Source organism: Coffea arabica, chromosome 6c (assembly GCF_036785885.1).
Source record: "Coffea arabica cultivar ET-39 chromosome 6c, Coffea Arabica ET-39 HiFi, whole genome shotgun sequence".
NCBI classification, from domain to species: Eukaryota; Viridiplantae; Streptophyta; class Magnoliopsida; order Gentianales; family Rubiaceae; genus Coffea; species Coffea arabica.
In genome coordinates, this window is record NC_092320.1 from 6,021,384 (window position 1) to 6,047,322 (window position 25,939).

At 36.9% G+C, this 25,939-nt stretch overlaps 4 protein-coding genes across 10 annotated transcripts; 1 reads left to right on the forward strand and 3 right to left on the reverse strand.

Annotated features, from left to right (window-relative positions):
* Window positions 1-4,839: 4,839 nt before the first annotated feature.
* Window positions 4,840-6,205, reverse strand: LOC140007958 (transcription repressor OFP6-like). The gene has a single exon (XM_072051609.1). The coding sequence runs from the start codon at window positions 5,845-5,847 to the stop codon at window positions 5,287-5,289; it is 561 nt and encodes a 186-aa protein (XP_071907710.1). The 5' UTR covers window positions 5,848-6,205; the 3' UTR covers window positions 4,840-5,286.
* Window positions 6,206-9,390: 3,185 nt separating this feature from the next.
* On the reverse strand, window positions 9,391-11,112 carry LOC140008182 (uncharacterized). Its single transcript, XM_072051743.1, has 4 exons — window positions 11,108-11,112; window positions 10,569-10,882; window positions 9,835-10,448; window positions 9,391-9,408 (listed from the first exon to the last, which is right to left on the reverse strand). The coding sequence occupies exons 1-4, from the start codon at window positions 11,110-11,112 to the stop codon at window positions 9,391-9,393; spliced, it is 951 nt and encodes a 316-aa protein (XP_071907844.1).
* Window positions 10,949-17,432, reverse strand: LOC113692097 (uncharacterized). 7 transcript variants are annotated; one of them, XR_011815744.1, is made up of 15 exons: window positions 17,233-17,422; window positions 17,039-17,143; window positions 16,802-16,875; window positions 16,497-16,568; window positions 16,335-16,363; window positions 16,088-16,138; window positions 15,930-15,980; window positions 15,584-15,643; window positions 15,407-15,489; window positions 15,081-15,219; window positions 13,742-13,792; window positions 13,261-13,365; window positions 12,408-12,546; window positions 11,448-11,600; window positions 10,949-11,334 (listed from the first exon to the last, which is right to left on the reverse strand). XR_011815744.1 is itself a non-coding variant. In XM_072052377.1 (15 exons), exons 1-14 carry the CDS (start codon window positions 17,379-17,381, stop codon window positions 11,536-11,538), a joined length of 1,173 nt encoding a protein of 390 aa, XP_071908478.1. In that variant the 5' UTR covers window positions 17,382-17,422; the 3' UTR covers window positions 10,949-11,334; window positions 11,493-11,535. The 7 variants fall into 7 exon arrangements, 6 of the variants coding, with proteins under 6 accessions (XP_071908478.1, XP_071908479.1, XP_071908482.1 ...); XM_072052377.1 differs by having other exon boundaries at window positions 11,493-11,600; XM_072052378.1 differs by lacking the exon at window positions 11,448-11,600 and having other exon boundaries at window positions 17,233-17,421.
* A 2,261-nt stretch (window positions 17,433-19,693) lies between these two features.
* Window positions 19,694-24,116, forward strand: LOC140008354 (putative HVA22-like protein g). Its single transcript, XM_072052383.1, has 8 exons — window positions 19,694-20,408; window positions 20,597-20,708; window positions 20,850-20,914; window positions 21,103-21,201; window positions 21,970-22,026; window positions 22,138-22,201; window positions 22,337-22,549; window positions 23,006-24,116. Exons 3-8 carry the CDS (start codon window positions 20,883-20,885, stop codon window positions 23,372-23,374), a joined length of 834 nt encoding a protein of 277 aa, XP_071908484.1. The 5' UTR covers window positions 19,694-20,408; window positions 20,597-20,708; window positions 20,850-20,882; the 3' UTR covers window positions 23,375-24,116.
* The last annotated feature ends 1,823 nt before the right edge of the window (window positions 24,117-25,939 follow it).

Genomic DNA, 25,939 nt, shown 5'->3' on the forward strand with positions numbered 1-25,939 from the left:
TCAAATTATTCGGTTTCTTTGCTAGCCTCCCAAAAAAAAAAAAAAAACATTGACAAAAAAAGGTTTTTGACAAAATAAAAATATGACTAGTAAACGCGTCTGATATGATAAAAAAGTATCCAAACGCGCATCAGTTACTACATTTTTAATCTTATAGTGGGAATGAGTGACGGAATCCATGCAATGTTAGTCCGTGGATGTTGTAAACTCGTGATTGAGCTTTGAGCAGCGGGGGTAATTTGACGTAGTCTTTTCATCTACTTCCAACCAAATGGTTCCTCCTATTGGGTAGCTATTTTGGCTGTGTAGTCCCATGTTATCCATGGTGGCTATGGTTCCCATTTCCCAAGCGTTAGAAATTGGAAATCTATTAACCTAACCTATTTTATTGTTTTTACAAGGAAAAATAGAGACTGCCTACCCCTCAACAAACACGCGGGGCAGTCACCTGTTTCCCTTGTGGACTGACAGAAAGGGTCTCATCTCACATACATACCTGTTCTCCTTTTTAGATTTGCCTTTCAACTGTTGAACACAAGATGGCCAACACTACTACTTCAGAGTCCCATATTTTGGTGCTTCGTATCAGACCATTGCCTTCCATTGGTGGAAGAGATAGCTTGTTGTCGACATATTTGGCATCTCCGATCCGTTTCCAACTTGAATGAAGTTTAATAGTAGTAGTACTATGTATTGTATGGTTCCCTTTTTTCTTTTTTCCCTCCTTTAGCTAAGTCATTTCATGTCTATTCTTTTCTTGTGCTAAGTCAATTCGTGTATAATCTTTATCAAGCAAGATCATTTTTTGATAGCTAAGACGACATTATAAAGAAGTAAAGAGGCTCCTATTGTTCAGGGGCGGGCGGGTTGCTGGTCTGGACTCTATTTATTAGCGATTCCTTTTTTATCATCCTATGTATGAAGACTGTGCAAAAAGGTCACGGTTTAGTGGATAAATAAGCGTGTCGTGTCCTGACATGCATGCTTAATATGCTACAAGCTAAGGGATTGGGAAGTAATAAGCTTAGTAGTTATCTTCTTTCAGATAATGTGGTGAAGTTAGAGCTGTTAAACGGAACAAGCTATTCAATAGCTCGATTCGTTTCGACTCGTTCGTGTTCGTGAAAGGCTCGTTTGAAACCTTAAACGAACCGAGTTCGAACGAATTTTTTGTTCGATTAATAATCGAGCGAATACGAGTATGTTTGCGAGTTTTGACGAATGTTCGCGAATATGGACATAATTGTTATTTGACAAATTTTATGGTTAATTTTATGGCTGGACTTTTATATTTGGAGGGAAAATTGCTTTGTTTTATTTGTTGTTGTATGTTAATATTAGTTATATAGTTAATGAATAATAGAATTTAGTCACTTAGTACTTTAATTATTTTTTAGGATGATTTATGATTTGTATGACATATTTAAGATTTAAAATAATATGGATTCGAACTTTTTCAAGCATGTTCGCGAACGGCTCGTTTATGTTAAACGAGCCGAATACGAACTCGAATTCGAACATGAATTTTGCTTAACGAGCCATACACAAATACAGGTTTGGAGTTCAAGTGTTAACGAACGAACATGAATCTTGTTCGAATTGTTTAACGAACAGAGCTCAAACATGAGATATTCGGTTCGATTCGACTCGTTTACAGCTCTAGGTGAAGTATATAATTTTGAAGGGACGGAATGTCCAACATTCCAACTTTAAAGTGGGATTCATCAAACAACCATGGTCCATAAAAGCGTACCTGCCTGGATCTTTCATGCTGTTTTTTCAGTTGGTTCAAAATTTTTAACTGCAAAAATGTTCATATCTAAATCATTCATTGCCATCTGAACGCGTTTGCAAATTGTAAATCTTTTAGTACTAATAGAAATTCTCAGTTAATGTGGTAACACTTTATATAAATCAAAATCCAGGCTTGCAAGTTGCACAAGGTGCCATTTTTATCGGTGCTTTTGTTGAATAATTATTATCAATAACTTAAATCGTACTATTACTAAACAAATAATGATGCATGATTCTACAATCTTTTCATTTTGATCTGGTAGTCTTAATAAACATTTTGCAAAAGAAGAGACGACTACGTGCAAAAGAATTAGTATTTCAGCAGAAAGAAAAGTATTAACGCAAATCATATGAAGAAAGAAAGGCCATACTAATAGTCATAAAAAAATTTTCAGCGAAAAATCACGATCCAAACAAGGTTCAACAAAAAAAAGAGGAGAACTAGTGGAACATTTTGTTGAGAATAATTCATTCTTTTTTTTTAAAAAAAAATATCATACTTTCATTTGATCTTATGAGGTTGCACTAATAGCAGAAAATATAACCAAAAAATGCAATTCATACAAACACATGTGAAGAATTAACAAAGATTACGTCAGATTCGAAAATTAACAAAAGCTGTACTAGGAAACTCCAAAATATTTGTTTAGAATTATGAAAAACTGTTTTTCAGGTGGAAAATTCAAAAAAAAAAAATTATTGAAGTTGATAAAACTGCCAACTCTTGTCAAGAGATTTCTATCAAACTCCAAATAAAATAAGTACCGCTACTTTTCTCCCAAAAGAAAAAAAAAAAAGGCATGATGATCGGTTCCAACTAGTTAATTGCCCCGGAAACGATTCATTGCATTTGAGTCGTATAAATCAATGTTGTCCAATATTTTTTTCGTCGACACGATGAATTTTATTCTAAACCTACTCCTAATTTACATAGGAAGGAGGGAGAATCTAAAACAAAATTGAATAAATCACCATCGATCCTTATGGGTGTGTAGGTTCAGATGGGTGGATATTAAAATGCAGGTAGGCAAAGAAATTTTATCTCCTGACCTATGTTCATTAGAAAAGTGCATAATTCTCGTATATTTGTTCTTGACTTTTATTTTGGGGCGCGGTTTTGCATCCCCTTCTGTCTGTTGATGCTGTCTGTCTCGTCTTGTTTCGTGGTGGAGACTTGAGCAGAGGCATAAGGACCAGTATATCTTTTTAGCCAACGAAAAGATGTCTCCCACCAAGATAGTAACTTACAACAACAACAACACATCACATTCTTGTGAAAGATGGGTTTTAATTACCCAGAAAGATCAAGGAAATGGTGGGTTTTTGTATTTCTATTTGTCTAATTCTGCACACACACAGTAGTTACGAACAATACATGGTAGTACATACTAACAATAAAATGCCGTCAATTATCTGTTGCAAAATATCCACTTGAAGGAAACTGAAAAGGCAAAGACAACCAAAAAAGAAAAAGGACGGAGAGTCTCCTCTGCCAAAGAGCAGATTAACATCCACATAATCATTTGCTGGGTTGCAACAGGACAAAAATCTGCAAAGCAGCAAGCGTTCTGTCACACGCACGGAAGCATCATTTCAGAGCTGGTGAAAACTGGCCCTTCTTTTTGTAATTTTTCATGGGTACTGTACTGGAGTGCCTACTAGTAGCAACAAAGTTAAAACTCCACAGTCTGTCCACTGAAAATCAAAATTAGAGAGTTTGACAGCGTTACTGCGTTGGCACATGCCTTGGTAACCTCTAACCTTTCACAAGAAAGCGTTGATATATCTCTTCATTGTTTTTAATGATGGTCAACTTCAGTTTCTACTCATCAGTTTCAAGCAGCACTACACTGGTCGCTAGCACATGAGGATCCCTCATGGATGGTCGGCACATTTTTGTGAAGACTTGATTCTGAGAAGCAGTTAATGCACGCGTCTAAACCTCTTAGTAGATGATTTGACTTGAACATTCGTGATGACACGGGTAGAAAATAGAAATGCAGGACGGACTTCCACTAGCCCTTCTTCATCTGGGTATAAAATTGAACATGGTCCTGAATGCACAAACTCTGTAGCTAGCAGAAGATTTATCCAACCAAAAAAAAAAAGAGAGGGCATAATAAGCCTACGTCTTGTCTTGTACAAATGTGCTACCGTAGAAGGGATTAGGGACCAAAGAAACAGATACCCTTGCTAGTATCTCTCCAATTAAATTGCTCAAACATCTTCATGCGTTTCAAGCATTTTATCCGGACCTTGAAAAGATGAACCAAGGAATTAGTAAAAAGATACAGGCACCAATGGCGTCCTCCAAGCGATGCATATGCTCAAGGGGACTTCAAACTTCCATGGTTGCTGGTAAAACATGCTTCTTTTTTTTTCTTTTTTCTTTTTTTTGAGCAAATGTTTTTAAGTACTGCATCAGTGCTTTCAAAAATTTCGAATTTTCTTTTCGGCCAATGAATGTCATCTCATGTGTCCAGATGATACACTTTTACGGTGGTTAATCAATTGCCTCTTTAAATCTCTGCCTCTTTAAACCAGCGTACATTGCTTAAAATGCAGGGAAGGGAAGCAACCGTGAAGCAATAGCCAAAATCTATTGACTTTGCTAGAGCAGTCGCTATAAAAATTAAAGATGCGCCCATACAATGATGACATTGCTGGAAAATGTACCGCAATAGCAGTCACAAAAGTTGTAGTGACCACCCATTAATGTGCATTAAAACTACTACCGTCTCGTCCCACTTAAAGGAGTACATTTTCTTTTCTTTTTGGTGCAGTTTCAAATCCCAACGTCTATCTTTTCCCCACTGGAGCTCCGAGATTTTGACCAGCAAGCACCAACTTCAGTACTTTCATCTTTGACATGTACTCCAGTTGAAGCTCCGACTTCCCTACCGTATTCTCCCTAACATATAATTTGGCCACCACATGCCTGCTTATAAACTCTTCCTATTATGGCAGCAGGCAAATCTGCCTCGTCTATTTAGGTAAGGTAAATAATCAAAAGAAAGAAATCAGCATTACTACTACTTTCACATCTTACGACACCAATAAAATAAAATGATCACATTCACTAACAACAGTAATTGCTAGTACTAGATTACAATTTTCACAGCATTTTTGACTACCCGTCACAACATCTACAGACTCTTTCTGCTACAGTAGGACGAGATTAACAAGTACTCCACTACTAAAGGTGGTCAAAAAGGCTGTGAAAATAGAACCCAAGAGTGATTAACCTTACACTCTATGATGGTACTCTAGTAAATTGGCATTTATGGACTCTGAGGAAGGGAAACTAAAAAGAAAAGAAGCAGCCTAAACTAGCAAGTAGCAGCAGCCCCTGCAAGCGCGACTGCTGCCCTGGTGCCATTTTTGCATGGTTGACCAAGGTAACAACACATTTATTTATTTATGAATTATGATCCGGTGCTGCGGTGCCCAAGACTGATAGAGATGGACACCTAGTGTCACGTGCATCACCACCTAGAAGCCACGTGACCTCCAGAGGCCATGCAAGAGATTTGGGGAGGCAGCAGTCGACCTCACTGAGAAAACACCATTCCAGATCTCCGTGAAGGCTCTCACAATGGTGCCATGGTAGTAAGGCGAATTCAGCTGCAAGAAACAGTTGAGAAGCTCCTTAAGGTCATCTTTGGAGTAAATCTCCTTCTCCAGAATCATCTGAAGCATTGACTGTCGAAAATCGAGATAAGGGTCGTCGGAGTCTTTCTCCACAGCCACACTCTCCCCGCCTATCCTCCCAAAGCCCTGAACGGCCCTCAAACTCTTTATATCAGAGTCAGTATCAGATGAATAGTAGGCATTACAGGTGTCATCCGCGTCTGTGGAGAAGGTGCTTGTGTTGGTTTCCAAGGAACCGGAAGAAGAGTAATAATGGTTGGGTTTGTGGTAAGAGGCGGCCGCTTTACGCCTTGCTTTAGGGCGGAAAACGTGGGATAGGAGTCTTGGCCTTCTGCAACTGCTGCAGCCAAGATTCACTGCCACAGAGCTGCGAATGAGCTTCTTCTTGCCGGGCGTTGACATTGGAGGGATTGATTACCAGAGAGCAAGTCTTGCTATGCTAGTTAAAAATGGATGGATTTCTCTGCTGGGAAGTAAGCAGGCAGCGAGTGTAGCGTCTGCTGGGGTGTTACTCGAGGAAAGTGAGTGCAAGGCAAGGGGTGCTGAAAAAAATGGGGCGCAGAATCTGATATAAATTGGGCATGTGAGGATGGAGGGACCCTGTTTAAGAGTTTAGACGGGACCCCCAACCCCCGCTTCCTTTCTGGGATTTGTCAAGGCTAATCTGACAGCTCTTGGGGGGTTACACGAAACCAAATCAAGCATAAAGGAAAATTGAGATCTCTATCTTGTTCCCCATGTTGGCATCTTTGGAGGAAATGGGAAATCTTTAAAATTTGGGCCGTGGGCAAGGAGGTGAAGTGTTGATGCAAGTCACTCTAGACAACAGACTGTAGAATTATTAATATAAAATAAATGACGGAAGGGAGAAAATGGGCTCGAGTTTGTTTGGATGTAGATTATTTGTTCAGATATATTTACTTATATGATTATTATAATTTTTAATATATTTTTAAATTTTTTAATTATCTTTTTATCACATGCGTCACGTTATCATAAAAAGTGCTGCTGTAATCTAATACGTACGGTTGCCCTTTTGTGTGTGTGGGTTTAAAATAACAGAGTAGCAGCAGAGGTATAGAATGAGAAACGGAAGCTGACAGGTGTTAGGAGGGAGGATGATGATGATGATCTATTCTAGGGATCCATTAAAAATTGACCGAAAAAACCCGGGCTAAGTGTCCAAATTAACAATTGCTATTTCACTTCGGATTGTGGTATGGAGCACTATCAATGGTGGGAACACCTACGACGTGGAATTCTACGTTTGCGGTATCCGGTCGTCTCTTTTTTTGCTCGATATTTTCACCCCTTTGATGATCTTGTATTCTAGACGCTTAAAGTGGGCTGCTATGGTAAATGATAAAGTATACAGTCTCCCCAACTTGCAATAGTTTAAAGCCCATATCATTCAGGGAGTTTCTGAACTATTTTAATTGTCAACTGTTGGGATCTCATTTATTTCAAAATTTAAATTGACAGCTCAATAATCTAAAAATATTAAAATTTTGATCCTTCAATCGTTTTCACCGTTAAATTTGATGGATCTAACTGCAAAATTGATGGATCTAATGGTAGGAATAGACTGAAAGATCATAATTTGACTTTTTTTTTATTATTATTGAAGGTACAGTATAAGATTTAAAATAGATAAGGAACTAATAGTTGACAATTAATATGATTTAAGGACTCCCTAAATAATTTGCCCTTTTTTGAACATATCCGCTAATCTCATAAGCCAACAGGTTTAAAGCTTTTCTGAGAAAAATTTCTTCCTTAGCAATGAGCAAATAGTTCCCTTGAGGAATTGTAGATAATTGAAACCCACACCCACATGCATCTTAATAGTGCTTTTCTACCCCAAGAGAGGAAAAATTACTAATTTTAGTACCATGATGATTTTCAACGTCAATATTCATTAAAAAACGCAGGCTGCAATATGAATTATTCTCTCTCTCCAATACCCAAAATTTTTTTTTTTTCTGGTTTCATTTACCTACAATAAACAGTACTTAAATCCTTATACTAGAAAACGAAATAAATGAAATGGTTGCTTCACAAATACTTGCTGATAGCTCATTTTGATGCAAAAAGTTTGCACAACGGACCAAAAACATACAGTATCAAGATAAAAATTGTCAAATATTATTTTGTTCGCATCACAAACACGTTTTAAAAATAACTTTTTATATTTTCTGTTTCTATATTATATACATAACATTACAAAAAAAAATAATACACAGGTTATTTCAAACAATACACTATCTAAACACGCCTATAGAGAGCCTAATAAAGATTGGACTTGGATTGAAAATTATTCAGAAATTTTTTTTGGACATCAGTACTGTATTATATTACTTTTTCAATGTGATGTACATAATGTAAAAGATGAAAAGAAAAATAGTTGATTGGAAACCATGCTCAAGGAATTCAAAAAAAAAATCCAAATATTCTATTCTCTCCTGGTGCTCACTCATCGGTCAAAAGTAAACAAACTCAGAGATAAAGAACTAAAGCTCTGACTATATGTCCGTCTGTGACTTTCCTCATCGCAGAATTGAGCAAGACAATAATATGAGGGTCCATGGTTCACAGCATATATAAAAGGGATGAAACCTCAGGTTTCTCTGACAATTTCACTGAGCTTCCTTGAAATTTGAAAAATTATATATACCTCTTTTATTATTTAAAATGATAATACTATCCTTAAATATTTTAATGAAATTTCCTTATTTGGTATGCTTATACTTAGAATGACTTTTAAAATTATTTTTTCATTCTTTTTCCTCCTTATTTCTTTTTATTTTAATTTTTTACCAATAAAACTGTAGAATTACCACTTTTATATTGTAATCAAATGTTGAACTAGTGATTTTTTTGATAAGTTAACTTTATACGTAATCTAATATTTTTTGCCAATCTTTGTTTTCTATTTTTTGGTATTAAAATTAACAATAAATAAAAAAATTTGCCCAAAACAGCTACTAAATTATGATAATCCCACTACTAGAAAAATTCATAAACTCTGAATCAATTATTTTAACGTTTTATTTTCTATTTTATAAATCTAAATCCATAATAAAATCTATCAAATGTATTGTATCATAGTGATAAAATTATTATTATAGTTGTTTATCAAATAATAGGTATGAACATGAAAAATTCGACACTTTTTCCTTATAATTACATTAGATAATCTTATAATTCTAGGGGAAAGTAAATTAAAACTCATTACACAAGGGCATTTTTTAGTGTTCGTTTAAAAATTAGACTAAGTCAATATTATTTTAAGATTTTATTACTAAAGCTATCAAATTAAGGGAGATGTGTAATTTTTTAAATTTTAAGGGAGTCCAGTGACATTGTTAGAAACCTCAGGGAGGTTTTGAAATTATCCTTATATAAAAGGGTAAAGACTTTAGGCTTAGTTTGGGAGTTTAGGATAGAAAAGAAAAGAAGGGAAAACTCAAATTATGAGAGAAAAGAAGAGAAAAGAAAAGAAAAGAAAGGATTATTATGTTGTTTGGAGTTTTGAGAATTAGTGAAATGATTTGGACATAGAAGTTATTAAATATTTGTTCAAGATCTTTTTAAGGACAAATAAACATTTTTAAAAATTTGACAAGCTTTCTCAAAGTTTCTTTCCATTTTCGTCCAATTTGGAAGGAAAAGTTTTGGCTACTGTTCATTCATCTTTCCGAATCCTCCCATTTCTTTTCTTTTCTTTTCTTTCTTACTAAAAACTAACAAACAAAGGAAAACTAAACTTTCTCTTCTTTCTCTTTCTTTTCGGTCCAAATCCTCAACTCCCAACCAGTGACGGAGCCAAGATTTTTTTTTTGGGGGGTCAAAATTTTTTCCTAATAAAATTATCTTAATATATTGTGTTCAAAATAATTTCCTTTTATTTAAATATATGACATCTAAAAATATCAAATAATAAATTTAATTATAAAGGTATGTCTATTCATAAATATACGGTACAGTCATAACAAAAATTAACAAAAAAGATAACCTTTGATTAAATATCTTATAACATCACAAACCATCCAATTTACACATTATGAGAAAATGCTCTCCAATATGTCACCTATGCTATAAATATATATATATATATATATATATATAAAACCTTATAATATAAATGTAACTATTTTTAATTAAAAAAAGATAAAAGTTATGTTAGCATACTTTGAAATTTCAATATCTTTTCTTAGAAGTAAATTGAGCTCTACGCTCTTTCATAGAACTAAATTCATCTATGATTGAATCACTGCTAAAATTTTCAGCAACTTCCTTTTCTATATACACAGTTAGACAACCATTCAAGAAATTATCTTCCATCTTGTTTTGGAGCTTTGTCTTGATTATTTTCATAATTGAAAATGCCCGCTTTGAAGTTGCAGTTGATACAGGAAGAGTAAGAACAAGTCTAATCAATCTATCAATAACAGGATATATCACTGATTTTCTTGTCTTCACCAAGCCTTGACATAACTCATTAATACCAGATAATTCTTGCAATTCAGGATGATTTGGAATGTCGAGTTCAAAATGTTGAAGTTCTATTCTTAGACGTTCTAGTTCTTGCTTCATAAAATCATTCGGATAGAACTTCTCTGCAAGTTTACAAATATCATCAATTTTGAACAGCATAAATCCATTTCTAGGATCTAAATCAGTGCTCAAAATAAGCAATTCCACGGTATGATCATTAAACCTGCTATGTAACTTTTGCAATTGATAATCAATTGTTGCAAGAAATATATCCACTCGATAATAATGCTCCACACTAATCTCATCATGATGACTTCGAGATCTACCACGTCTTGCAATATATTGAGCATTCATACATGGGATATCAATTTGATGTTGCTCACAAAATAATTTAACATTCACCAAGAAATTATCCCATCCCAAATCTCGAAAGTTCTTCAGTAGCTTTGTTGTGCTTGAGACAAGATGCAGTGCATTCAACATATCTTGAGATTTATGTTGTAATGCTATACAAAGAAGATGAGTAATTTCCATAATGTCTTTCATAAGATGCAAAGTGAAAACAAGCTTAAAGGATAACAACTGATTCAAAACAAAATTTGCTTCTTCACGTTAAGAGTATGAACCTCCATCTACTGCAATGTTACTTAAAACCACACAAGTAGCATTGAACATTTTCAGTAAACTGGAAATAGAATCCAAATGAGAATCCCAACGAGTATCTCCAACTCGTTTTAAAGTGCCAATTTGATTAAGCTCCCTTCCAATTTCAAGTTCACCATTAGCAATCTTAGTAGCAACTTCAATTGCTTGAGCCTCCTTTAATTCATCATTACGTTTGTTAGATGCAGTAACAATGTTGATAATGAAAACTATATTGGAGAAGAATTGGTGAACAGAAGCTACTTCTCTAGAAACTGCTGCTAAATCAAGTTGAAACCTATGAGCCAAACAATGAATGTAATAGGCATATGGACATTCATGGCAAATTAAAGCTTGCAAGCCATTCCATTCAAAGATGACTATATATATATATATATATTAACTCTCATAATATAAATTAAAATTGAAAAAATTTAGGGGGGACCAATTTTATTTTACACACATATTTATATATTATGAATTAAAATTCTCAAAACTTAGGGGGCCCCTCTGCCCCCTTGACTCCATCATTGCTCCCAAATGAAGCCTAAAGCAGAAAAGGAGCCTCGTGAGGACGCTTCAGAGACAAGGTGAAAGCTTAGAATGGTAAAACCATCTACTTGATGATATTTCAGCCTTTGTTTAGAGCCGGCTACGTGCACACCTTTTGTTTTCATGCCATCCAGATGATCCAAAACCCTTTTTTTCATGTGCAACTGGAGGCAGAACTTTTACGCCTTCACCTGCAAACTGCAAAGTAAGAAGAAAATGGTAAATCACAGGCTGATGTGAAAATATGCAATGGTCATATGGCGCAGAAACTCATTTACAGTCCACTGATGCAAAGATAAATCATTTCCTACAATGTTCGAGTGCTGTTCAGTACGTTCATGGCTTCAAGACAAGACCTTGATAAGAAACCACTAGCCATCAGGCGTGTTTCCCTAAATACTAATCGATAGTTTGGTACCCTCTTCCATCTAGCATTCGCGCCCCAGTTGAAGTCAAGTCGGGCCCTTTACCAAAATAAATGCAGCATTTAATTCAACTTCAACACACATCAGGTCTACCGACAGAAAAGAAGGAAACAAAAGATCAATGCAAGAATTACGTTAAAAGTTATGCAACTCTTGAATTACGTTGAAGTAAGAGAAAGAAACAAAAATATGATGCTATCTCCCTCTTGCACTTTTCTTACGAAAATAAGAATTCGGCAATCAAACCTAAATCCCGAGAAGGAGAAGTCTACATAATTCCTCCCGTACCTGTAGTATTCGCTAAATTGCTGGGTTTTTCAGTGATTCACCCAATCGCCTAACTTCAGCATCATCAGTCCTAGTTTGTTGACTAGATGAGTTTATATTTATCCTGCGTTTATTTTGCTTCTTTGAAACTGATGAGCCTTCAAACCATGTATTCAATTTTAATCATCATGCATCTAGGAGGAAAAGTCAGGATTTTTTCTTTTTGGGTAGTGTTCAGCTAGATGGTATATGGTAAAAGTTACAGATTTCTACAAAGCACTGATAGCGTTCTAATATAAATCAATCTCACAATCTAATCCTAATTCTTAGTTGTCAACGGTTCTCAAATTCCCCATATAACCAAAAACAATTGCTGGAAATTCCAAAAGCCTGTGCCAGGGTTTGAAGATCCCCGTATGGCTTCTTCAGAACCCAAGAAAACCCAATTCGGTATTCATCACAATTGATTTAGAAGGCAAACATCCATTCCACAATAATCCAAGGGAAGAAGAAAAGAAAACGATTCAGAAGCAATATATGGTCCTAAATTAGCAAAAGCTTGATCTCCATTTCACATACTAGACTTCAACATGTGATTCTTTATCAAGCTTGCAACATGCTGAGCAACCCATAATGAGCCAGCCTCTGTGCAAGAGAAAGTGTGAGAATGGCCCTGACGTTCAACCGCGAGAACAGCATCTGGGACTTGTTTGGATATCTGCAAGCAAAACTGTGATCAGCGGGTAGCACTATGATCCAGGGTCAAACAATAACCAAATCGTAAAAACTAGGTAGTAGGATAATAATATTACATTAATAGGATGTGTCACCATGATACAAGTAGAAGATATCACTGTAGACGAGGTCGTGACAAAGTGAGGTTTTAGTCCCATCATTTGAAACTTCTATTTCAATAAAATCCTCCCTAATCTAACTACTCCTTTCATCCGAATCAAGAGCTCCGCATATAAAGTGCAATACTATATGGAATAATAGTCTTACAATAGAAAACAGTCTAAATTCGCTTGAGAGACAAAAATTGCTTTATGATTTGAATGGCAAGAGGACCAAAGGAAACTACTTCTAATGGGGATCCAACTGAACTCTCTCCCCAAGTTTGATGCAAATGCTACCAAATTATCCTGTAAAGCATGTCTCTCTATTGTTCTTATTCCAGAAACTGCCACCTCTATGTAATTGTACACATTCTTGAACCTCTTCTCAGTCCTACTTCTAAACATGAAAATGAGAACGCCATTATCATGAAGCTATTGCTGCTCATGAATTTTTAATTCTCTAACGGTAACAATGCAACTATTCTTAGCTGGTTTTAGAGCTAGTCAGGTCTATAAAGCTGCTTATCAGGTTAGTAATGATTAAGTCACAGATTATTCCCAGAACATTACTATTCGAAAAGAAGTGAATGCCCTACCTCCTCGAAGAGATGCAAGGGACCCCAGTGATCATCAATGCCAAACAGAAAGGCAATCTGACCTCTCTTTTCCCTTATGAAGTCCCAATCTGGAGTTTCGGAAAGCTGAAATAAAATGTCATCGTTTAGATAACAAATCCATATGATGATTGAGACAAAACTTATATTTTGCTTGCATAGTCCTTTTCAAGAGGACTAAGCCCGTTCAAGATAAGCACCTTAACAGTAGTGACAAACCGAAGACTGAAAGTTAAGGAACTATACATAAACAAACATTTCTTTTGGAATTAAGATAAGTAGTCAAACATGAGAATTAGGCCTTAGAGTATAATAACTTCAACCATTGATTTCTAGCACACAAGATTTTTTCTTGGAAAAGCATAAACAAAACCCACCATGGACTAATGAACCGCCTTATGTCTTCTTCTTAAGGACCAAGACGTTAGATGTGAAACAAACAAGTGGATAAGCAACAATTTACCTCTTTGAATTCTGTCATGGCCATAAAGAGCACATTTCTCATAGAATGGTACTGCAAAATTAATGAAGTTACCATCAGAAAATCAATTACAGGAGTCACCCAAATACACGCATATTGCTAAGAACAACAAAAATTCAAAGTCTATGCTGTTTATTTACATAGTCTAGACGAAACCCAATGATCTGAAGCTAGCAATGCAAGAAACTCAAAACTAACGAAGACCAGACAACATATTACACCGTGAGAATGCAGCTAAGAAAACAAACAAAATTGTATTCAGCAGGGTTTATCATATTGTTCTACAATATTACCTTGCTCGATACTGCATGACTCTTAGTAAATAAATACATATTAAGATGCAATTGACAAATGAAACATCCGCATCCTAACTAGGCTCCCTCTAGATAGTGTCCTTTACCAGATTCCAGATACTAATGCCAAGATGGCAGTTATTTCATTGGCTCAACTCCTTTTAAAAGAGCTGTCATTCACTAGATCAGCTCGGGCAATATTTCTTTTCAAGAAGTCTTAAGTTAGTTTTAGCTTATTTGCCGAATAATTAACAAAAAGTTCTAGAATATGTAATTTGACAATAGAGTGATTATACTTACTCAGGGTTGGGTCAGTTATTAGAAGCTTTGCTCACAATCTTGAGCTAGATGAACAAGGACGCTTTACAACTTCCATTTACATGATACATGTGAAATCGCTAGATCGCTTAATTGTCTAACATCTCACCCAGTGCCCTGATACATAATTATTGAAAAATAGCTCCAGGTAGCAAATAATTGGTAATCATGACAACTACTATCCACTTATTTCTGTGATTCGGGTCTTCAAAAGCGCCAACTTATCTGAGGCACTTGCATGCCTGGAAAACTCAAGTTTTTTAAAGCAAATAATTCAGACAGAGCAGAAGAATCAAACTCAAAACCATATGGCCTAAAGCCAAAGCCTTGACCCTCTATTATACCATTTGAAGGTGTAAATTTATACCGGTTCTAGGTCAACAGGAGGATTATGTAACTCATCCACACCCTTAAGGGAAACTTAATGTAATAATTAACCAAGAAACAAAAATGAAAAATATTGCAATAAGAGCCTAAAATAAGGCTTGTTAAGAGCTATTGTTCCACAGGCACCATAATGTAATTAAAGCTTCATCCATCTTACCCAGCAAATGAATTAGCAAGGTACTTGGAGAAAAAGCAATAACATCTAAACTTGTTGTCCAAGAAAACTCAGTATTTGTTTAGCAGTTTTCAGTATGAAATTTTACCCCATAATATAAACCAAAATAAGGAACAGTAGTCTGGTAGTCTGAAGAAAAGGACTTCACCTGAAGCACATGAGTACATAATGCATCAACTGCAGAAGAGGACCACGGCTTTCCTAGAGTTTTTGTAACAAGAAATTTGGAGGTCCAAATTGGTACCATACCCGCAATTGAACTAAGTACAGCACATATAAGTGGAGACCTATATTCACAACCTTGAAGCATCAATACCTGAGGAAGTAAACTAGATTTCTTCCAAGCACAAAGGTATAAAGAGTACAGGGAAACACGTTATCATGGGTAATGTTAATTGTAATCAGGCACAAGAAGCATGCTGAATACATAACACAAGAGATGTGAGAAATGAGTGTAAGAAAGAAAGAGCTTACGCTGAAATTTTTCTAATCAAAGACTGTGTTGAAGATTTTGTATTTACAGCCAGAAATGGATATAGAAAGACGCAATATCTTACCTGCAGAACACAGAAGTATGCAACAGACCATGATTACAATCATATAAGAAAAAACTAAAGGCATGGACAGAATATTTCTAGATCTGCACATCACCTTGTCTGGGGATCTTTTAAACATTTCCATAGATATGTAGGCACCAATTGAGTGGCCGACCTTCAGAGGGATGTCATGATTCAGAAACTAAACGATCTAATAAATCACCAGAAAAACTAAAATAAACAGGTTTCCATGCACTTGGTACATATATACACGCCAAACAAGCAATAATCTGCACTATAAGTGAAATGCAACCTCAATAACCTGCACTAACGTGAAATGCAACCTCAATGACAGAGGGAAGCAAGAAGCAAAAAAATCAAGTGTTAACAAATTGTAGGTGGTTCCTTGCCAAAAATAAAAGAGTTCATGAATAACACAGCAAGTATATCAATACCCCTACCAGTACTATAGGGACTTCAACACCTTGAAGCTCTTGTTCCACAAAATTCAACTGTCAAAAGTGAAGAACGAATCAAGAGAAGAAGGCAAAACTTTCAGTATATATTGTTTACGACGTGAAAATTTGTCAACAAAAATCACAACGATCTCATAGTTCACCTTATGTTCAATTTGTTCTTGTAAGGAGAACAACCTTCCATGCTCCCAGTTCTGAAAACAATCAAACAAATAATATCAGTTTAACAACAGCCACAAAACTCGTCAGTCGTCAGAATCAGATATGGCTGAAAAGGAACACAAGTAGAATCAGATACTATATGAGAGAGTGGGTAAGGAAAGAAGATTAAGAAAAGCATGCGGGCTACATTGCTCCAAACGTTGACGCTGGTCTCAACATATTACTTACCTTTTCTGTGTGAGATACATGCGCAATAGCTGCTTCAGCGTCGATCACATTAACAATGCATATAATCAAAAGATAAGTTACAATTTGCTAAATCCAAGACCGATGAAAAGGCAGCTACAAATTAGGTAATGCATTAAGAGAGCAAGTAGCAGCATATCTTACCAGTCACACTTGCACCTCCTCCCAGCAACTCGTACAGAGACTCCAAAAAATCAGTGTAAAACGAAACAACACCTGCCAATCCCGTCAGCCATCAATCATCCCTCAAGGCTGCATTACATACAGCCCAACTCCTCGAGAAGGTATTGGGTGCTCAAATCTCAAGGAGTACCACATGGCACATAAGTACCAACGACAGCACCGCCAAGGAACGGTGGTGGGTCATCCTTCTATTACTAGAAGAGGGGGAAAATGAAAAAAAAAAAAAAAAAAAGGGAAGGAAGGAAAGAAACTAACAGAATAATTACCTGGGTTTCCAGGAATGAACAGAGCATGGAAGGCAGGATTTTGGGCATGAATCTCGAGCAAGTCGGTCTTATAACTAGCAAAACAAATTTGAAAATTATGAATTACCATAATCCTTAAGTAGTAGCATAATCAAAAGAAATTGACATTTGGTAGGAATTGAGGAAGAGCTGCAATGACGCGGGAAGACAGAAAAGGAGGAAACAAAAGAAATAAAACTGCTAATATAATACACCCACCCCGCCACATTGCAGAGCCGGAAATTGGCACGGGTTTTTGTATCCATTAACTTGATGTTATCCCGACCCATCTGTGAATTTGTATACCTGGACAAGAATATCCTGCTGAAGAATGAATCAAGTGTCGTAGTGAGTTGAAATGAGGATCAGGAAGAATAACAGGTACTTGTAAACTTGAACCACTGAAACACCACCGTCCGAGTTTGTTTGTAGGTATTGAATTTTGCGGGTAAAAGTTCCAAAGTTTGATTTGAGTTGAGTACCAGGAGCGGACGCCAACAGTTGAAGGCAGAAATCGGGCAACAACAGCTGGTATGTGGAAGCCCCAAGCCATAGATGTCATATGGAGCAAAGACCTTTGTTACGTCTCATCATTAAATTTCTTAGTTGGCAGTTGGGGGTCAAAACACCTAAGATATGAGTCGCTGGATGGATCATGGTATTATTATTTGGGCCTTCGACTTGTTGTACTCTCAAACAAAAATCTTCTGTGCATAGAGCCCATTGTTAGCGGACTTTCGGGCTCAATTGCCGCTAATCCAAGTCCACGTTTTCCCCTTTAAGCTAGAGTCCCACTCTACAGGCGTTCGGCTAGAGGTATATGGTATTTGCATGCCCATCACGCTTTTTCTTTTCTTTTATGGTGATTTTGCATATCATAGATTTTCTTTCATTCCTTCTACCTTTTTCTTTTTCTGGTTCGTATTTTGCTGGAAAGGAGAAAAAGAAATATTTTGAAAAGGAGAAGAGTAAAAGACCTAGGGAGCTCCTAAACTATTATTATCGTTGTCTACTTTTGATCCCTTATACAAATTTCATTTTCAATTGAACTTTGAACAATTAAAACTACACACTTTAAGAACTTTTGATGACTTTAGGCATAAATTTGATTGGATTTAAAGGGCATTTTTATCCATTCATAATTGAACCTTCACGACCAATATCAGAAACCCTCAAAAGAGGTAACCCTTTAATTTTTTAAGCAGACTATCAGCTTTTTCTTCACAAATTTTTTCACAGGATTTTGTGAAGAAAAATCTAATAGTGCGCTTAAGAAATTGAAGGGTTACCACTTTTGAGGGTTTCTGATACTGGTCCCAAAGGTTCAATTATGAATGGACAAAAATGCCCTTTAAATCCGGTCAAATTTATGTCTAAAGTCACCGAAAGTCCTTAAAATGTGCAGTTTTAATTGTTCAAGAGCCGATCGGAAACAAAATTTAGATGAGGAGTCAAAAGTAGATAACGGCAATAGCTTAGAGGCTCTTCAAGTCTTTCTACGTATTCTATTTGCAATCTACATCGCACGCTGCAAATATATATATATATATATATCTTTAATTAAATCCATACACTTCTACCCTCAATATTTTTTTTAATCTTTTGGACAGACACTTATACCGCAAGTTAACTCTTTGTAAGATTTTCAAATATTATAAATTAATGTGAAGCTGTTCAATAAGCACAAACTCTTGAATGAAGCTGTGAGAATTGCAAGGCTAAGGAAGCACAGTGCTTCCACTATTGAAGCATGGAAAAAGGAAACTAGTAATAATTAAAAGTAAGTAATTCACGTGTCTTCTAACTGTGACCATAATAATAATATGATGCCAACGATGCTGACCTTATATTATTCTGCAACTTTTAATGCGTTCATACCATTATCCTTGACCAAAGCATAACTTTAATTACAGAATATAAGAATATATTTACCAACTAATCCCAAAATTTGGTTGGTTAATAGTTCAACTAACACAACTGCCCTAACGATTGCTTGTGTTCAGGTATCCCGTCAGCAAAGAGGCAAAGACAAAACAGCAGGCGTTTCAGTCCAGACATGGATATAGATAGAGCATCATCTATATGGCAGGCGTTTAAATTGCATTATCTTTTTTTTTTTTTTAAATCGGCACAAGAGTATCCTGACTAATTCCCTGCAGTTATGCATGCAGAGCCTGTCCAAGATACACAGCACATTATCAGCGGGAGTCGATCTGATGACCTGAATAAAGATTCAAAGGCAGTCACCACACGAGCTGTGTCTATTCAAAATGGTTGAGCGCTTGAGCTCCCTGCTGCGGCTTCCACGTACATAAAAGGCAAAATCAAAAGCCCAGAAAAGGGAGAGTGTATGAATTAATACTTACCCTGGATTTATCATTGATGACGGTGGTTACAAGCCCAAAAAGTTCTTCAAAACTGTTGTATCTGTATGTTGCATGTTCCACATTGCTGCAGTCACACATAACACAACTGAGGTTTATTTGGTAAATTACAACAGTGAATTCAATCGTAACCCAAAAAAAAAAAAATCTTGCATGATCCACAAGCAATAGGGAACGCATGAGGGTGTAGATTAAGGACCGCCGAGGCAAAACAATGATGGCAATTCGGCCTACTTTTTATCTCTTTGTAGAAAGAAAAGTCACCTGTTCTTTTCATGATAACTACTATCCTTCTAGGACAAGCATTTGTTTCAATCTTTATCATCGCTGAAAACAAGTAGTATTAAAATTTAGGCTACTTAACATTTTGGATAGAATCCGTAACCTGCTGCCAAGATACAGGAGAGAGGGAGTTACAGTCGCTTAACCAAATGACGCCTAAGACCTATATATATATATATATATATATATAACTCAAATTATCCAACTCCAAAATTACTAAAAAATGACTTGGGAGATGAAGTAGACAAATCGAACGTCTGAAGCTTAGAATACTCAATAAAGTCCAGAAGATCAACGACTTCGCCTTTCCCCATCCATTTTGAGGTCTATTTTGACCTATTCTCCATCGATCCTAAGGTCTAAGTTGAACTATTCTCTGTTTCCACTACAACGTGTCGGCTCCTTCTACTTCTCATGAATTCCATTCCCCGGATTGAACCCTGGTTTGACGGTTATGATTTGCCAAACAAGCCCCCCTTACCACAAGTAACCCAGGCTAACTGGTCAAAATCCGTTTGAAGAATCTCAAGAAATCCTACTTTTGATTATCAGTACTTGTTTCGGTAGCACTTTCCACTGAAATTATTGCGTGTAAAATAACGAGAAGGCGTCCATGGCAAGAAATCCCCTAGGAGAAAGCGTCCTCGCTCAGTCACTAATCCCCCTGTCTTCTACGTTTCACCCGATCTTAAAAATCGTCAACCGGCTCATATTTATATACTTTCGCACGTCCAATATTTATAATCCAATTACTTGTCTTTCAGGGCAGAGCGCACCGCAATCATCATTTTGATCATTCGTATATCTGCATACAAAATAACTATTTATAACCGACTTCTTCTTCCTCCCTTCGATTCCTACGCTTCTGGGGTGTTTGTTTTCGGTATTCAAACACCCGGAGAGTCTTCTTCCTCTGCACCAAGGTAACATAAACAATTCCATTTTGCCTCAAGAATCTCTTACCTTTATTATCATTCTCCCTTCATCTTTCCTCTTTTTCTCTTGCCTTTCGGGAATCGCTATCAATAGGATTGTGCTTTGCGATTTTTTTTTTTTTCCTGGGCAGCAATATTTCTGATCTTGCTTCTTTTTTGTTCCTCTACAAGTGCAGTTGCTCATTCCGTCAACCATTTAATATTTCCTGGTGGCGGATCAGAAACTTGGTGGGTGCAATTGCTTGTTCCGTCGTACTTTCTAAATCAAGACTGCACAACTCATTGAAGGTTCAGTTTTCACATTTCTTCCTCTTATTCAACATGAATAATGCTGGTCTTTATGTTGGTTCTTGTTATCATTATGATTTCATGGTTACTGAATCATTTGACTGGTTGCGGTCAATCACATGGATTACGTGGGTGTTGCAGGAAAGCAGAGGGAGGGCTTTGGTTTCATTAAAGATGTTAGGAGAATTCATCACCAGAATTTTAGTGTATGCTGTCTTGATCCAATTCTTTTTATTGTTATGCCCACTGTTTCGTTGATTCTCTCTGTTTGTGCCTTTTGTTCTTTTCTTTCTTTTTCATCTTTTACTTTTGGGAACTTGTTTGTAATGGTATCCCTGAATAGTTGAGTTAAAAGAGAATGATTAACTTAAATCTTGGTGATGAATAATGGCAGGTTGGTTCTAGGGTATGCTTACCCTGCCTTTGAATGTTTCAAAACTGTGGAGAAGAACAGAGTAGGGATTGAAGAACTCCGATTTTGGTGTCAATACTGGTAAGAGCCCATCCCGAAATTTTTACTTCTGTTTGATTTTTAAACATCATGTCAATAATGTTTTTTTTTTTTTTTTGTTATAGGTAAACCTTGTAAACTTTTATGGGCTAGCAGTAATTTGATTTTGTGTAGTTTTTCTTAGATTTAGGACACTCTATGAAGGTAGAGTAGTTCTAGGCTCTGGTCCAATCACATGTCTTATTTGAGAAGTCAAGTTTCCTGCATAGAGTGGAGTTGAAAGGTGACCAATAATTAGCAAGTAGCATCAAATTGTTCTTAGGGCCTGCAAAGTAAAGACCAGGTGCTTATTATTTGGATTAGTTGCGGTTAATTTGTTTGAAAGCGACCTTAGCACATTATCCAAGTTGGGTTGAGAAAGTGACCATCTTAATGAACAAAATACCACTAAACATGCTCGACTCTGTTTGACTAAACGCTGCCATTTGCTTTGCATGTTTTAATCTTGAGAGAATTAGTGCAATTGGACTTTAGAACTAAATCAAGACTACACAACTGGAAGTAAGCAAATATGGGTTAGATCTTGCCTTTAGATCTTACTTTTGCTGAGTAACCATTTGCCAAAAATTCTTAAAGGTCTGATCTGTTAATAGGAATTTTTTGGCATAAAAGCCATCATTGATTCATCCCATTCCCTTTCATTGGATTTGTGTACTTAAAATTGCATTGCTACTACAGTGTACCATAGTGTGATCTGTGGATGTAAAATGGAGTAGTGACTCATGAGGTCTTCTGTCATGATGGCTGCAGGATACTGGTGGCGTTGGTCACAGTTTTGGAGAGAATTGGTGATATATTTGTATCATGGTATCTAAGCCTTTCAATTTCTTTAAAAATTTTCTCAACCTTGGTAATTTGATTTCTGTGGCCGTCTTTATAGTCGTTTTAAAACCCCTTTTCGGCCTTTCGGGTTTACAGGTTGCCCATGTACGGGGAGATGAAGTTGGCTCTGTTCATCTACTTGTGGTATCCAAAAACGAAGGTAAACTGGACTACGATGGAGTTAATTTAGGCTTTGTTTGGAACTACGTGAATATATTTTTTAACTATTTTTTTTTTATTTTATATATATTAAATCGTAACGATAATTTTTTGACACGGTGTACTTTCTTGTCAGGGATCTGGCTACGTCTATGATACCATATTGAAGCCTTACATGATTAAGCATGAGACGGACATTGACCGAAATCTACTGGAATTCAGGGCCAGAGCCTGGGACCTGCTGGTTTATTATTGGGAAAATTGCACGCAGTTGGGGCAGACAACATTCTTCCAAGCTCTTGATTTCTTGGCTACTCATGTTGGAAAGCTTCGACTGAGCAGCCCAGCGGTAACAACATTACTAGCCTTTTCCTTAGGCTGAGCCCAAATCCTAAATTTGACATGCCTGCCTTGGTGGGGGTTCATTTCATCCTTTGATTCGCAGTTTAGTTTTTCCCCCCTACAATCTATTTAATTTGCATTTTATCTTTAGCGCATGCCACAATTCACGAGTACTGGAATCATACACCTCCTAATCATCATGACTAAGAGAACCCCCACCCAGTTGGCACGTTTTGAGATACAATCATTACCGCTGTTCAACTTTTAACGCATAAACCGGTGCCGAAACGAAGCCATCAGTCTCCCAAATTCTCAACCTTTGCTTTTATTTTCAGTTGGCCCACCCTCACCCTTCATCTCTTGTCTAGTAATAAAAATCAAATTTGGCGACTTGCGCCTTCTGATCCTACGAGCCTGCCCCCCATTTCCGGCCAACTAAATTTAGCTGTGATCACATTTGCAGAAACCTCAAAATCAAGAAACTCCCCCGGCTGCCCCCCCAAGTCCCAGCACGCCGCAATCAGCAGGTGGAATATTCCGGAGGCTCAAGCAGCCGTCCGACAAGAGGCGGCCGCCAGTCCCCCCGACATCCCAATTCAAAGCCCACCGCTCCGCCACCCAACCAACCGCATCAGAGCCAGTACATGTCAATCTCCACGACCAAACACACTTCGTCCGAAGCGAGGGCCCGTCCGAGATCGATATGGACATGGAGACGGAATCGGACAACGGGTCAAGCCCAAAACAGGCCTCAGAACAGAAGGAGCCTAATTTGGACCACCACTTACGTGTTGCCCGCCTCAAACTTAGACGCTCCAAAGGCTTCCATTAGTCCTTAAAAGAATGTACAAAACTAGTCCCCCAGGCAAGAAAAATTTAACGACTACAACACCCCAAAACGAAAAAAGGGAGAGATTCTTGTAATTGAATAGTAGTTTTTTTTTTTTTTAATAAATGATTATTTTATTTATTTTCTGTTTTTTTCCATCAATGATCAAACCTTTGGTTATTACAGACGGGCTTGATCAAACCCTTTCCATCAATGCATCTTTTTCCCCAATATGGTTATATTACATTCAAGGGGGGGAAAAAAACTTGAACATTTCCGTTCCATGAGATCACAATAAATAAAACCTCAGTCCAGATTTATGCCGGATGGTCAGCTAAATCTCCGAACACGAACGGCCCGGAGCAGCCAATCGAAAGCCTGATTGAGCCTCCGAAAAATGTGGAGATCGAAGAAGTCTCGAAAAGCCGCGAGTTGGTTCTTGAGCAGTTGTAGATGGCTCCAGAGACGGTGGAGGAAGTTGCGCGCGGAGGAGTCCGGGCAAGTGGACATGGGCTGGAGATAGGCCCAAGCGGCCTGCTTGACCAGACGATTTTTTATGGAGATATCGGAGCCGGTCTGGGCAGGGGAGTTGGGCTTCGGAGAGTTAACAGGCGTCGAAGGTAGGAGGTCCCTGAGGGAAATATATGAGACGGGCTTGATGGAGATGAAGTCAAAATCAACCAATGAGGATGAAGTTGATGTCGAAGAAGACGAAGTCGGAGTAGCAGAGATGGAGTTTGAGGAAGATTGATGGTGGATGGTGGTGAGGTTGCTGGGAAGCACTACTGTTGAGGACATGGAGTTGCTGCGGCGGCGGAGGAGGTGGTCTTGAGAGGTTGTTGGCAGTGGAGCAGGTGCCACGACGTCGTCCATAGCTTCCAAATCTGTTCTCTATGGAGAATAAGTGGGGGAGACAAGAGGTCAGGGAGAGAGCGAGAGAGAGGCGTACGAGTCCAAGTTTGATTCGATTTCATGGATTGTTGTGGAAAGAGTGGCGGCGGGGTAGTGGGTATCCATGTATGCATCCATGATGGTACATCGTACAATCGACCCAATTATTGGCGTATGGTATATTCAAAATATATATATATATATATATATATTTATTTATTTATTGGTGTGTACAACAGTCAATATTGTTGTCGCCTTCTCTAACTTTGCCCAACCGACGCTCTTTTTTTTTATTTTTTCTTTTTTTTTGGTGGTCAAACAATCAGTGGCCAATGGCGTAGTACTTCGTATTGCTTCTTTTGGCCTTTCTATGCTGTGCTTTCAATAAAGTGTTCAACAAAGGTGTATACTATTAGGGAGAGGTGATAATTTTGAATTGTTATTTTAAAAGATTTTTGTAAAAAAAATACTATAACAATTTAATATACATATATATATATAATAAAAAGATGATTAAAAAATATATTTATAAAAAAATAAATTTTTTCTATAAAAAATCACAATCTAATAAGGCCTCATTTTCAATGTTACCTTTTGTTCATGAGCCTTGATGCAGAATATGAAATCTCTTTCTTCTTTTTTTTTTTCTTCGGAGATAACAACAGTTGTATAATCTAATCTATTTTAAACTAAGGGGAAAGGGGCGGACCTAAGGAGACTCAAGAATAATCCGAAGGGGACTGAACCACCACCGGATCAAACGGGTGTACAGCACACCGTCCTGAATTTTTTTGAAGCAAACCACTTAAATGTGGCATTTTGGTGGGAGGCAAGGGTTCAGGAGGCAAGGTTTGAACCCTTGCCTCCCACCCCACCAAACTAGGTTCAATGGCATTAAGGTTTGAACCACTTAATAAACTCTTTCTTCATTAATTAGTGTTTCATTTATCACGAGTATTCTTTGCTAAGGATGGCAATGGGGTGGGATTGGGGCGGGGGACCCCTCCCCCGTCCCCGCCCCGTTGCTTACAAATACCCCTGTCCCCGTCTTGTCCCCAGTCCCCCGCTCCGCTTCCCCAGCGAGTGCCTTCGTAGGGTTAATAAAAATTTGTTATATAATTTTATTATAGTTAAATTTTAGCAAATAATCAAGTACTAAAACATCAACATATCATCAAATTATTATTCATTGTAATTTCACAGTTGAAACTTATAAAAACAATCAAACAAAAGTTATTTGAATACAATCCAACGTGATGAAATAAATACAACTAAAGTAGTCAAATTTTCACTTTTGGCACAAATACAATCACAAATTCATTATCGTGCTTGTGCTTTTTTTGAGAAAAAAATGTTATTGTATTAAGTGTAATTAGAGATTTAGTATAAATGTATTAATAAATTTAGTATAACCAATTACTAATTTGTATTAGTACACATATATAATTATTAGTATAATTGATAATATCAATTATATTACATATACTAATATACATTGTATAATATATATAACTAATAATATCATTATCATAAGTTGTAACTAATTAAATTATGTATTATATATATAATTATATACATATATATTTTATATATTTATTTGTTAAAAGCGAGTGGCAGGGCGAGGGAGTGTCCACCCCGTTTCTAAGTGGGGGGATTCCCCCCACCCGCGTCCTACTT